The 15376-nt window shown below is 38.1% G+C and overlaps 1 protein-coding gene across 8 annotated transcripts in view; it reads left to right on the top strand.

Moving 5' to 3' along the window:
- LOC136851982 (broad-complex core protein isoforms 1/2/3/4/5-like) overlaps positions 1-15376 on the top strand; it is a 111116-nt gene that overhangs the window by 85533 nt on the left and 10207 nt on the right. Inside the window, exon 5 of one of the 8 annotated variants that reach the window (XM_067126382.1) lies at positions 8408-9476. The exons of 6 other annotated variants lie outside the window; for them this stretch is intronic. In XM_067126382.1, the coding sequence (XP_066982483.1) occupies positions 8408-9019 (612 nt within the window). In that variant the 3' untranslated portion in view covers positions 9020-9476. Of the gene's footprint in view, positions 1-1770; positions 2449-8407; positions 9477-15376 lie in introns of those variants that run through there. One more of the 8 variants, XM_067126390.1, reaches the window with a different exon arrangement.

The following is a 15376-nucleotide window of genomic DNA, read 5'->3' as shown; positions in this document are numbered from 1 at the left end:
GACCAAGAAAGTGGCTGAGGAATCTAGTGAGGCTGTTCTGAATAGCTTCCCCAGTCCCAGGATTGACCTGTATGGCCCTGATTTCATTCTGTCATTCATTTTTACATTAATATAGTATAGCTGGTCCTCACAGCAGCCCCCAAAAGTAATACTGTATCAGTAGTACAGTGTATTCAGGGAATTACAACTTTCAACTGGATTGAGAACACAGAAAGAAGTTACACCTCCAATATAGGAACTACACTATATAAGGGTAATAAAATCCCAAATAGCATTGGGTAACTCTTCTGAGAACTTGCATATGGCAGCTAAAAGAAAACCCAGCATTTTTCAGGTAGACTTAGTCAGGCTCAGGAAATGGTCTTTGTAGACATATTTTTCCAGAAATTTTAAGAACCAACTACTGATAGGCTTTCAGAGTTGAATTTCCACAATGCTAAATGTTTTCAGAAAGTTTCCACTCTTAGAGAAAGAGAGGAAGGAAATTTATTCTCAAAATGTTGAACTGGGTTAAGCTTTGGTTTTGGCTGCCTTGGAGATACTATCCAAATTCACATTAATTGCATCCAGTGATTGTGGGAAGGATGGAGGAAGAGATTCAGGTAAAGGCTGAAAAGGAAGAGAATTTGTAACCAAAAGTGAATGCATGGATAGGGTGAAAGGAAAGAGAGAAGCAAATAGAGAAAAGAATGGTGCGTCACCGACTTACAGCAACAGCGATTTACGGCAGATTTGATCTTACGGAGCCTTTTCAGTGCCGTTAATGGCGTTTTACAGCGCCGTAACTTGATGTTTGCTGTAAGCGCCATTGACGGAGCTAACAGCAAGAATAGGCATTATGTTAACGGTGTTTATGGTGCTGTAACTTGATGCAGCATCAAGTTAGGGTGCCATAAGCGCTGTTAACAGCGAAAAACCAACTTACGGCAGAAATCAACTTACAGCGCGGCGCTGGACGGATACCCCGCTGTAAGTCAGTGACGCACTATATAACCAGGAATTACTGCTTGTTTAACTTTATCATGCACCATCCATTGCCAAAAGACCTTCAGTATGGATAACCAGACTGAAATAAGACTTGATAGCAAACCAGTGGCCTCATATTGTAATAAGGAACTCCTACTCCTAACTACTACATGGTAGTGAGACCCCATTAACCTTAAAATGTATGAATTGAATAGTTTTATTGACTGCAAATGTAATAGGGGAAGCATGATATTGCAATGGTTAAATTTGTCACCTTTGTGTGGAACTGCTTGAACAAATACATACTTCTGAACTTAAGCTTAAATACCCATGTTTAAAACCAAACAGAAGCGTACAACTGGATTATGTTTCCTTGGGTAAAGAAAACATATTATGTAATGCTTTTTTTTATGATTTCATTACATATTTTACAGTGCCTCTTATCTGCTACAGTATTTGATTTTATCAATCCATTAACTCAGTAAAGACAGTTGAATTGCCAACATGCCATTACTTTTAATTAAGCTTGTTTAATTGAGGGCACCATTCTCACTGTACCACCATCATTATTTTGTATTTTTATTATAGTTTTCTTGTTATGATCTGAGTGGTGGGCCATTCAGGAAGTCATCCAGTAGACTGGTTTCCATTCATTAAAAACTGAAGTAAATTATACAAAATTGATGTCAGATGTTGTACTTTCTCTACGGTAGCAAATAATGGTCTTGTGTTGGGTTCATGTTGGAGAAGGAAGAAGTGAGGAACGACTCAGCACGGCTAACAGTGGCTGTGTGTGTGTTTCAGGTAGGCGGCGCGAGTGTCGATGGCCGAAGATTGATGTCAATGATGATGCCATTACCTGTCAACCCTCGTTGGCAGTCCACAACTACGCCACCTTCAGTTGATGTTGGCCTCTGGCATGGTCGTCCAGGAAATGGTGGCGGCTGCGGTAGTCTGAGGGGTGCGGGAGAACGTCGCCACTCTTGCGCTATCTGTGGGAAAGCATTCAAACTGAAGCACCATTTGGTTGAGCACATGGTTGTGCATCGAGCTGAGAAACCATACGGATGTCCTGTGTGTCCCGCAACATTCAAAAGGTCCAAGCAAGTCAGGTACCACATGAGACTTCATCACAATCCACAGTTGACCTCGTCCTCGCTAATTGCTGCCACAGACTCAAGTTCCTCAGATATGATATTGTCTCACAATCGTCAGCCTTCTTCCACAAGTTCTTCCAACTCTTCCCATTTAAGGCAGTAAGGTTGTAGAGCAGTTGTAAGGGAGCCGCTTTCCATAGTTGGATTTCAGGTTACTGTGTATTGTATCAGGATATCTTTCCATTCTTAGATTGTTTTACCTTTGTAATGTAGTACAGTAGTTGAGATTAATTTAAAGCACTGAAGCAGGAGAACATTTATATTTTACTTAAATATTGTGAAATAGATGTGTCAGTAAGGAACAAGTAAAATTTGTCTTGAATTATTACTTGTTTTATTAGTATTCCAAGAGTTTAGATATTCCTGTGACATCTAACAGCTTCATCTGCCTCAAAATATTTATAAGTAATTCACAGATTGTATGTTCTAGCTTACTGACATAGTAAGTGGTACAGAAAAGGAAGGAAAAACTATTTGTTGATTTAAATAGTGTGCTGTATTCCATAAAACATAAATTCATTTATGACTGGGGTATTATAAGTGAAGCACTTGTATCAAAATAGAATGGATATTGGTTTACAAAAATATTCTAAAGCAATGAAGATAGTACCACTTTGTGGGTGATGTAAAATTGTCAGGATTGAGCTTTAAAACAATGCAATAATGAGCCAGAGGTAATAGAGAGGCATGCCTAAGTTTAGTTTCCCTGCGAAAGGTAAGATTCAAAACCTGCAGCATTGAGTTCCAAAAATTTGCACGTTTCATATAAAATAAAACTAATGAATGATGAAATGGAAGTGTTTGTATTAAGAAACTGGATTATCCTTTCCTTTTAAATTGTTTGCTTTGATGCTAAATCTGCTCAGGTGAGCAACTTGAGAGGCTCCCAGAAATCAGATTTACAGAGGCTGCTTAATAGAAAATGACCTTCCTTTCATTTTCAGCTGTAGCCGAAACTCATCCTCCATCTCGCTAGAGCCACTGGGAATCCCTAAATGCGAAAGCATAAATATTGAATTATCTATAATAATAAAATCCCAGTGGATCTTTCTTGTTTGTCCAGCCCGGGTAGAGGCGGGGTAGGTAGGGGATTGGAAGGGTAGGGGAGACACGATACGTCCACCCTCCTCTTGCAAACCTATTTGTCCGCCCCTTGGGGTGTGGGGTAAGGTAGGGTATCGGGAGGGTAGGGGAGACGTAACAGGCAGCTCTGGGTTCCAGCGCAGCGTAGTGCACACCATCAAGCTCGCTATTTAGTATGAGATTACTTTGGAATACTTCTTTGCCTGGAGAAATAGTCTGGATGCAGATTCAATAAATGAGTTTAGTATTGTAATAGGTAGTTTGGTTAGGACACAGTTTGTCACACTTATACACATAATGTTGTTTTGCTTTTGTTTTCCGATTATATTATGCCACAAAGAATGAAAACTGGGAGGCGTCTCCAAAAGGGAAAAACCAATGGAGGAAAAAGGAGACAGGAGAGGGAGAATAGGGAGAAGCAGAGGAATGAAAGCAGAAGTAATTGATTTGGAGAAAATGAAAAAGAGAAAATATAGGCTGAGGGGTAAAAAGTAGAGAAGGAAGAAAAAGGAAAGGAGACCACAAGGGACAGAGAAAGGAAGAAAGGAGGAAAGAATCAAGGGAAGAGGAAGTGAAGGACTGGTAGGCGATAGAAGGAAAATTAAAAGGAGGAGAAGGAGAAGAGGTGGAGGAGGAGTGACAGTAAGGAAGCAAGAAATGAAAATGAAGAGTTTGTAAGGAAAAATGGAGGAAAAGGGAAAGGAAGGATAAAGTTAAGAGATGGAGGAAAAAAGAGGGGAAAAAGGATAATGGGTGGAAATGCTAAGGGGCAAAAGAAAAAGGATGAGCACTAAACAGTGAACCCCCGTATTCGCGGGGGATGCGTCCCGCACCCCCGCGCAAATAGCTAAAATCCGCGAATACTTAAAACCCCTCTAAAAACACTTAGAACTGCCCATTTTGACAGTTTGAACACAGAAAAACCCTATAAAAATGCATATACCTGAGTATTTTAATAGTTTTATCACAAAAAGTGCATTTATTCATGAAAATGATATGAAAATACAGTAATTAGTGAATATTTTTCAGTGAAAAAATACAGCAAATGGGCGAATTTTCCGCGAATAATGGCTAGATATGTTCCACAGAGAAACCCGCGATTGCGTGAGTCCGCGAATCATGAGAACACAAATACGGGGGTTTACTGTACAGACATGGAAGGAAAGCAGAATGAGAAAGATAAGGGGGCTAGGAGAAGGAGGAAAAATAGAATGGGGAACAATGAAAGGAGGAGAAAAATGTTGAAGACAAAAAATGAAAGAGGAAGGAAGATGAGTGAAGAAGTGAGGAGAAAGGAGACAGGCTAAGGATAATAGAAAGCAGAGAAGATTAAAAAGAGGAAAGAGTAAAAAAAAAAAGATGAAGGGAGATAATAAAGAAAATTGGAAAAGATTAAAAAATATGAAACTGAGGAAACAGAGTGGTACATATGTGTATATCTGTAAAGATTGAATTTTCACTGATATATTTTTACTGCTGTTAAGGTTGTTGGCAAAACTGATAATTTAGCCATTCACATTTCCCAGACCAGGGATTTTAACTGAGATTTACTCAGTTCCTTTAAAGGTCTAAACTAATTTCTTGTAATGTGTTAATTTCAATCATGCACAGCAATTGGTGTGCGAGTTGGCTGTGTGTTACTGGATCACAGTGGACTAATAGTGTGAGCGTTGTGACCATGATCTTGACAGACATTTTGTTTGCTGAAGTACCATGCTTATGGGTAGATCTTAAGGAAAATGTGTTTATAGGATTGTATTCATACACAAGTTCTATACAGTCGACCCCTGGTATTTTGGGGGGATGAGTACCACAACCCCCCCCGGGAATAGCTAAAATCAGCCAATACTTAAAACCCCTCTAAAAATGTTTAGAACTACCTATCTTGATAGTTCAAACACAAAAAATGCTTATAACTGAATATTTGAACAGTTTTATCACAAAAAGTGCATTTAGTCATGAAAATGATACAAAAAAACAGTAATTAGTGAATATTTCTCAGTGAAAACTACTGTGAATAGGCGAATTTTCCTCAAGTAATATGTATATATGTTCCACAGAGAAATTCGCAAATCGGTGAGTCCATGAATCTGGAACTGCAAATAGTGGGGCATCGACTATACTGTTCTTGCTCTGTGGGTTCTTTAGGTTTTATGGACCTTACGTGTGTGTTTGAAAAGGGTAGGCTAAGAGAAATAGGTTAGGCTAATCTTTTATGTAGCCCAGCATAAGCAAAAGGTAAGACTAAGCCCAGTCTGGCCTTTTCTGAGTTGCTCCTGACCTCTCTTCGGATCAATTATGATGAATCTCCAAATGTTCATTGTCTGTATTATTATTTTTTTTATTCTAGTGGATAATTAACAAGCAATGTCATTTATTACTAATGTGAACAGTTTGCAACTGGAAAGTGAAGGGTAGGAAGAAGGAATAAAAACAAGTAAGTGTTGGGATGTGAAAAATTAAGCTTTAGTAAAAAAATAAGATTGGGTTTGAAATTACGTGACTTATGAGAAGATCTTGCACAGGTATACAAGAGCATGGATAAGGTAGTTGAGAGAAAGAGAGAAAAAGACAGGAAGTACTGGAAATAGAAGGGTGAATGTGATTTAGTATCATAGGGGTAGGTATTTGCTCTATAGGGCTGTTAATGCAGTGAGGAAATTACTGAAAATGCAGCCTTAGATTGATAGAATGAATATTTCGAAGATAATTTTGTCCAGTATCATGGATACAAGAGAGGCAGAGTTGACTGATGTGAGGGTGGAAGGGGTTAATGTAAGTGTGATACTACTTATAGAAGTGACAACTGAGGATGTAAGAATGGTAATCAATAGGGTGAAAAATGAAATGACAGCGGCATTTTGTGATAAAAGTGTGTTTGAGGAATGAACTAGGGCAGCTAAGGTATGTCATCAAGATGAGGGAAAAGTTGCAGAGGAATAGGCAAGATGAATAATTCTTGTATGGACAAGGTTAAAGGTGTTACGAGATTCTGTAAGAAGTAAAGGGGCGTTCCACTACTTAGTACACCAGCGAATGTTTATGTTGGGAGTGCGAAAGGAAGACCTATAACAGAAGGACTGATTAGGAAAGAAGAGTGTGTTTAGACAAGTAAGAGAATGTGTGCATCAATTGTATGTTATGAAACAGTTATTTGAGGTCGAGAGTACAGGGAATAGCTGTAAGAGGCACCTGTGGATCTAGAGAAACAAGTTATTTTCCTAAAAGAGGCCCTCTGTCTAATTGGATTTGTAAGTTAAGGTCAGGAAAAGTTACTGAAAATCCCAGTGTCGGTGCCACTTAAGACATTTCACTCAAAGCCTCGAGAGTAGCACATGATATCCTCCCAAGTATAATGAACATCTCACATCATGGCATCATTTTTAACATCAGGTCAGTCAATCAAATTATTTATAATAGTCTTGTGCATCCCTGATGCTAGATTTATTTTTCCAAGGCTTACCACACTTAGTTACTTCAAAACATTCTTAGTCTACTGCAGCATTCTTCTGGACTAGTTTGTCACAAACCATGCCTCCTGTATTCATCGTGTCGTTTATGTTAGCTTTGTACAAAAGTCTTTGGATGAGAGAGAGAGAGAGAGAGAGAGAGAGAGAGAGAGAGAGAGAGAGAGGAATGGAATGGCATATAAGAGTTTAGGCCAAAGGCCAAGCACTGGGACCTACCTATGAGGTCATTCAGCGCTGGAAAGAAAATTGAGAGTAGGTAGGTTGAAAGGTGTAACAGGAGAAAAACCTTGCAGTTGAACTTTGAAATAATCGCTAGGGGAGGGTGGATAGCAAGATGGAAGAAAGATATATGAAAGGAGGTACAGTAAAAGGAATGAAAAGGGGTTGCAACTCGGGGCCAAAGGGACGCTGCAAAGAACCTTTAGTAATGCTTACAGTGCACCTTGTGAGGTGCACTGACAGCACTACCCCCCTACGGGGCAGAGAGGGAGAGAGAGAGAGAGCTGCGAAAGCATGAACGTTCAATGCAGGGTATGTATCAGTAGTTGCAATTCAGCAGTTTGATGTAGCAATTAGTCACATGGTATCATGGCCTATGAGGTTTAAGTTTTGATTGTCTGTGAACTTGAACAGTTGACTTAATTAATGATTTTCATTGAGGTTTCCTATCCAAACATAAGACATCTAATTACTTTATAACAAATGTAGATACCATTAAGAAGACGTGATCTCTTATATGCTATGATTGATTATTTGCCTCTGATGTTATAAACTGCAGCTGGAAATAACATATAAAAAAATTCCATTGTATAGTGCTAAAATTCAGTACAAATCACTGATATTAAAAAAAAACTGCTTAATTTTGGAATAGTGAATGCATAGAGGCGGTGTCAGAGGGGCGCATTTTGCTGTTTCTTGTAGCATCCAGGTAACCAATACTTTTTTTCTCTATTACTATCCATTTCAGGGACCGCTAGTCATCCTTTTTCTCAGTTATCTTTCAAACTAATTATTTAATCAAAATGGTACTTTGACACAGTGTACAAGACACCTCCCACTAATTTTTGGTAATATAGTGCATTGTCAAATGGTTTTAGTTAAGGTGTTTACTCCTGGCTTACATGGTGTTGCCAAGCATCGCCAAACTATGCATTCGAACACCCTTTATCCCTGTCCTGTCCCTCCCCTCCTTCCTTCCCTTCCTCAACCCACTGTCCTGGCCTCCCCATCTCCACCCCCCTTTCCTGTCTATGGGGGATAATGGACGTTCAATTGCGTAGATTAGTCCTGCTGACTCATGCGACTTTGCCTTTAAAAGTCAAGAGTAAACGCCTTAACTAACGCCATTTGACAATGCACTATATTACCAAAAATTAGTGGGAGGTGTCTTGTACACTGTCAAAGTACCGCTTCAATCAAATAATTAGTTTGAATGATATTTGAGAAAAATGATGACTTGCAATCCCTGAAATGGATAGTAGTACGAAGTTTAAGTCAAAGGTGTTTGTTAAGGAGACATCACGTAATAACGAACATACGGGACTTTAATTTTGAAAAAAGGAGAAATAAAAATCATTGGCTGCCTGGTGCCCCCTTTTCTTAGCGACATGTTAAAAGACACCTGTGTGACACCGCCTTGAAATGTGCATGTGTTTTCTAGAGTATTTAATAACCTGTTATGCTTAGGGGACTCTGCCCAGCGACCAGTGACACCACGTGTTGTTGTTGCAGGTGTCTCCGCTGGAGCAGCTCCTCCAGGATTCCTCCTCGCGCTCTCCGACGCCGCAAATTAAGGTCGAGCCAGTTGCTGCAGCAGCTGCGGAAGGTGGAAACACCTGCGACGGCGAAAGCAGCAACGACCCGCTGAAGGTCAGCGCCTCGAACCTAGAGCAGGCTCGTCAGCAGTTGCTCGTCGTTCAGCAGCAGTTTCCAACTCTGGCGAAACTGTCTGGGAACCTGAGCCTAGTCCGATTTGGTTCGCCCTCGCCAGCGGCGCCGAGCTTAGCACCGACCGGGAACGCGAGTAATCCCGGTGGGTTAGTCGGCGTCCTCATGGCGGCTACTGCTCCCAGGCCGCAGAGACGGGCGAACAATCCACTGACCTGTCCTGTGTGTGGTAGGATCGTCCTATTCCGTTCTGAGTACGAGAAGCACATGAGGACACATACTGGAGAGAAGCCGTTCGTGTGCCATTTGTGTTCTTATAGGTCAGCCCAGCGTTCCAATTTGAACGTGCACTTGAAGTCAGTCCACAAAGTCTTTGTCACCTCCGGCGGAAGTTCGAGTTCAGGCCAGTTTCCCACCTGGGGAAATGGGAACCCGGAGGGAGGGTTCATTGGATGAATTTCTTGTCATGCTAGTCACAAGTCGTGAGTGAGTGAGCCATCCTAGTTGAGGTCCATTGGAGTTTTTAAAAAAGTGTGATCTTTATAAACTGAATTTAATATATAAGCAGTTAAAAGTATGCCTGACTAGTGTTATTCCCTGTAAATATGGAGATTACAGTACCAGCTTTTTATAGGTTGTAAATGATACTATATATCTATAAAGGGGAGCATAATTATAAAAGTCTTTAACTTTGTTGTATATATATCACATGTAAAAAGCTATCTTTTCTCTGTACATACTGCATGCTTCAATCCCTTGCAGTCAGTCCTGAATTTTGCCAAGTGTCACTGTGAGATTTCACATTGTTCTGTTTGTCATATTTTATGTAGGTTTTTGTAAAGTTTGGTGACGTTGCCAGACATGATTTTAATTGCAGACTGAGTTTGTAACAGTATTTGTCAATATTTTATCATAATCAGTGGAGTAAAGAACAGTGGTGTAGCTGTCATTCCATCAGTGGGGGGAGGGCCTAGGTGGTGCCAAGATATTTTTTGGGGGCCCCAAAGAAAATTACACAAAACTAATGTACCAATTCTGTAATTAGTAAAATATATTATTCTCGAATGTGGTATATATCCTTGTGAATGAAGGAAAATCAGAGTATTAGTATTTAGTAAACCTGTACTTTAAATTATAGAGCTCAATTTTTAATTAATGTCCAACACTTACTTTATTCAAGTGTATCAAATATTGTAAGGATTAAAGCTTAGCTACAGAGGGAATTTCACCTGAGAGGGGGCCAAGCATCTGACTGGGGGCCTGGCCCCCCCTCCCCTTAGCAACGCCACTGGTAAAGAATGAGCACAAATTGGTCTACCTCCCCCAAAAATGTCAAAATCTCTGCAAGCTTTCAAGGTATGAGGGACAGAAAATAATTACTATTGTAATGAGTATGAGAATTTTATCATAAAGTTATTGTTATCCAAGAGAAATTTATATGAGTTTATGATGAGTGTTCGATAAACCTGAATCTGTTTTACGGGGTCCCCGAGGAAGAAGAGCCCTTGATTGCATAAGGCCAGCTCCAGTGTAGAACTACACAAACGTGGATCAGTTTGCAGTGCTGCTGTTCAAGAACTCTGTATATGATCAGCTGACATGTGTTTTTGTAAATACAAATTGTTTTAAGGTACGATGTAAATATCAATTGATTTATGCTCTTGTAAACGAGAAATATCTAAAGATGCAAAATGAATAGGATGCCATTACAACAGCATCTGTTTAATTTCATGTATAAGTGTAATTTAAGTTAATCCATTTATACATACAGTACATGTGTATATGTGTGTGTGTGTATATATATATATATATATATATATATATATATATATATATATATATATATATATATATATATATATATATATATTATATATGTATATATATATATATTATATGTATATATATATATATATATATATATATATATATATATATATATATATATATATATATATATATATATATATATATATATATATATATATATATATATATATATATATATATATATATATATTGTGTGTGTGTCATTATGCCTGCAGGTTAATAAAGACAACAAGCCAAAATTTACACATTTATCCTTTTTTTTTATTTTCTTAACATTTTGGTGCGTAGGAGGCCGTGTTTAAAGTTCCTGAATGAAAGTTACACCTCAGATTACTGCAGTTAATATCAACGAATCACAACACATATATATGTTATGATCATATTGTAATGAATGTTTGCTGTCATTTCTCTGATGTGTTCATCTGAACATGCAATAGGAGTAAACACTTAATATAATTTAGCAAATTATTACATTATATGAAAGAGAAAGTAACTATTATTTACAGTATACATTTTTATTATATCAATCGGGTGAAGATTATTTTGCTTTATATATATATATATATATATATATATATATATATATATATATATATATATATATATATATATTTTTGAGACACACTGGGATTTTCTTACAATTATTCATGTCTACAAAAATAAAAGCGTGGGCTCCAAAAATGGAAGAAAATGGTACAAAAAATAAAAAAAAACATATTTCTTTTTTTGTAGTGCTTCTTTCCATGTTTGATGCCCACGCTTTTATTTTTGTAGACATGATTAATTGTAAGAAAATCCTGGTTTCTCAAAAAATTATTTTTTACTTTTGAGTGCATTTTAATAAAAGCGTTTTTCAAAATTTTTTGACAAATTGTAACCGAATATTGATTGTATTTAACGAAATTGAACACGTTATCCTGTCGAGCCAAAGAAGGTTTGAAAAATCCGTAGAGTTATTAACTTATATACAGTACTGCCAAGTCAAAGAAGGTATGAAAAATCCAGAGTTTTATACAAATCCAGAGATACTGGAAAAGGTTACTGTGGGGTCACTAGAGGTCACTGCTGACCTACTGATCAAGTAAGGTTGTATTGTCACCGGGATTGAGTAACCATGCAAAATTTCAAGTCCATCAGACGATGAGAACAGGTCGAAAATTTAGTTACAAGATTTGACCCGAACAGATGGACAGGCGTGGAAGTCAAGTTAAATAAAAGCATGTAAGAAGAATGTTCATTGAACCAATAGTTACAAGAGAAGTAAAAGAAAGAAGAGAGTGAATTGTGTACATTAAGGTGAGGGGCCCAATATGATCAATAATCTTCATCATATTATAGCCTGCGCTTCACTTTACCTCTTGAGTTTTTTTTTTTTTGGGGGGGGAGATACCATTTGGAACAATATAGGTTTCGTTAACGCTGTCTTATTTTTAGAGAATACAGTTTTTTTTGGAGAGATATGACAGAATTTGATACACATTTTATCTTATTTGGTATTTAATATATATATTCAAACTTCAGTGCAGTGGCATAGCTGGTGTTCCATCAGTGGGATGGCCTAGGTGGGGCCAAGAAATTTTTTGGGGGGTCCCAAAGAAAATTACACAAAACTAATGTACCAGTTTTGTAATTAGTAAAATATACTATTCTTGAATGTATTTATATCCATGTGAATGAATGAAAATAAAAGTATTACAGTAGTAATTAGTAAACCTGTATTTGAAATGATAGAGCTCAATTTTCAAGGAATTTTCAACTCATATTATATGCAATTGTATCAAAGACTGTAAGGGTTAAAGTTTAGCTACAAAGGGAATTTCAACTGGGGTGTGCCAAGCATCTGACTGGGGTGGCCCTGGACGCCCCCATAGCGACGCCACAGCTTCAGTGTCTAATTAAATTTATTTTGGCACAGTGACAGTACCACTGTTTATTTTCTTAGATCCTTTGTTGCAGTGACACAAATTCAATCTAAATAGCCCGGGCGCATTTTCCTGAGGCGTAACCGATCAAACCAAGTACTGGGACCTTTCCCTGAATAAAGCGAGATGCCATATCTTAAAAACTAACCATAGAATTTTCTTGAAAATAATCTCATTACGTTTCCCACACCCAAATTACTCTAAAGGTAGTACTCTAACCTAACCTAACCTAACCCAATCCTACCTAACCTAACCTAACCTAACCGGGGCTAGTGCAATACTAGCATACATCTCAGGAATTTGCAGCCCAGTTTTCTAACAGCTTGTATTATCATTATTATATATAACCAGTTGAAAACTCTACATCCATGTGAGTGTTGTAGATAGAAATAGATTGATGATATAACCTCTTTGAATCGAAGTTTGACTGTGTCGTCTATTCTTTATTATTTTTATTATTTATGGAAATTTGTGTGATCACGATGCACTTCAATTATGGATTCAGCTGTCATGAAAATAGGAATATGAAGTGGAATTTTGTATTTCTGATTAACATACAGATATGCAGATATTTTAACTATTATCATTCAGCAATGCAGTAATGACTACTTAAATTGTTTTTATGATGACATTGATTACTATGCCAAAATGCAACACATCATGAAGTGAAACACATTATATGTATGCCACGTCTTCTAAAGGGATGAGGTCCATTGCTAATATGAAATTTTTAAAAATTCTTATGTTTTTGTCAGTCTGGAATGAAATAGTATGATCCATCACATGTGTGTAAATTATTTAGAGAAATATATTGCATCAAGAAATATTAATCATGCATTTTCTTACCTTTTTTGTTTCTTGGTTTAATTGTAGGGCCACATAGGGAGGTATCCCATAGGGGGGTAGTGCTGTCAGTACATCTCTCACGCGGCGCACTGTAGGCGTTACTTAAGGTTCTTTGCAGCGTCCCTTCCGTAGACCCCTAGCGGCAACCCGCTTCATTCCTTTTACTGCACCTCCTTTTATATTCATTCTTCCATCTTACATTCCACCCTCTTCAAACAGTTGTTTCATAGTGCAGTTGCAAGGTTTTCCTCCTGTTACACCTTTCAAACCTTTCAGTTCAATTCTTTCTGAATGAATTGGTCCCAGTACTTGGAGTTGGCATTATTTACATTTCTCTTATCAATCCCAGGCAAGTAGAATGAAGAGGACCAAGGAAGAACTATAGACCTGCTTCCTAGAAGAAAAAAATGTTTAGGTCTCAGGGAAAACAGAATAGGAAAGAGAATTCCATGGCTAGCAGCGGAGGGAAAGAAACAGTCCCTGAAGGAAGCACTGCATTGATTGATAGTGCCAAGTTGTTGATTGGCTGCCTTTCTCAGAAGAGCAATAGCAGTTATTGTACTGGACATATGAGAGAGAGAGAGAGAGAGAATGGGAAGACTGTCTAATAACAAAGAAAAGAGGGTATGGAGAAGAGAAGGGGTATATCTACGGGCTGCTTTATGAGCAAGAGCCCGTGCTGGCATTAAAGTCAGGTTAACAAAAACAAGTTAAAAAAATGCGCCGAAGTTTCTTCGGCGCAATCGAGTAGTTTTCTGTACGGCCGCTACAGCGTGTACTCAAGGCCAACGAAAATAGATCTCTCTTTTGCTGGTCTTGGTACAATGCTGTATGGGCCGCGGCCCATAAAACTTCAACCATGGACCGGTGGTGGCCTATCCTTTATCGTTGCCAGAAGCACGATCATGGCTAACTTTAACCTTAAATAAAATAAAAACTACTGGGGCTGGAGGGCTGCAATTTGGTATGTTTGATGATTGGAGGGTGGATGATAAACATACCAATTTAAAGCCCTCTAGCCCCAGTAGTTTTTAAGATCTGAGGGCGGACAGTGCCACTGAGCAGATGTCTTGCCTTTCATTCTTTTGTCAATTAGGTAACCCCAATCTGAGGTAATCCAGGCACGGGCCGCATGGCGGCTCTGTTCTATCCAGAGCGCTTTTTATACTCCGGTGGACCAGGCCTTCTATTTCCCTTACGTGCCTAAGTGTTTTAGTAGGTGGGAAAGAGAGGGCTTCACTAATAATAATAATAATAATAATAATAATAATAATAATAATAATAATAATATCTTGAAAAAAAACATTGATATAAGTAGTTAACATTTGCGATGCTACAAAATATCTTGATTGCTATTAAGTGAAGGCTTCCCTATATTTGTCGCTGGCTTCCCCAAGAAGACTGAGATTATTATTATTATTATTATTATTATTATTATTATTATGCAGAGTCAACAGGCATTCATAAGGAAAAAGCCCACGATGCCACTAACTTGCAAATTGAGCTTCCGCTGAATAGAATTCCCGTAGGAACAATCAATGGGTTATAAATCGACAGACGAACGAACAGACATCAATACATAAGCATGCAATATATAGTCAGAAAACCAAAGACACTGATACGTGATACTTTGAAATAAAATAATAGTATTTTAGAGTGATCGAGAACTGTAAAAAGCTCTCTCTCCTTGACGACCTTTTTATTTTGCTCCCGCTAAGTGGCTTCTTTGTTGTTGAAGTCTCTGGGAGATCATTTTTGGCTCCGGTCCAGATGTGAAGCTTATATAGTTGGGAGGGCTTTTGTGGTGGGGGGGGGGGGGGATACGACGTTCTAGGTAGGGTGTAGAAGGCTTTGACTCAGTCTTTGTTCCATGGAATGAAGGGTACTGTATGCCTAGAAAATATTCTCTAGACCATGGTATAGGCTATAGGTCTAGAGAATATTCTCTAGACCTTAATTGGTAAGGCCATAGATCCATAGAATATTCTTTAGTGATTTAGGCTGTACTGATGTAATAGCCTTGTGTCGAAATATCTTGCTTGGTAATTTGGAATGTTTGATTTTCCATTACAAAAGTAGTACTGGTGTTTGTTATACAATGTGTTACATTAGATTAGTGATTATAAAATTTTCCATTCACCCCCAACGCTCCCTCAAGCGCTCTCCAACAATATTTGTCATTTGTGTTACAGTGCGAAGACTGTACTTTACAATA

The sequence above is a fragment of the Macrobrachium rosenbergii genome, chromosome 24 (genome assembly GCF_040412425.1).
Source record: "Macrobrachium rosenbergii isolate ZJJX-2024 chromosome 24, ASM4041242v1, whole genome shotgun sequence".
NCBI lineage: Eukaryota > Metazoa > Arthropoda > Malacostraca > Decapoda > Palaemonidae > Macrobrachium > Macrobrachium rosenbergii.
This window is presented reverse-complemented; position numbering and strand designations above follow the sequence as displayed.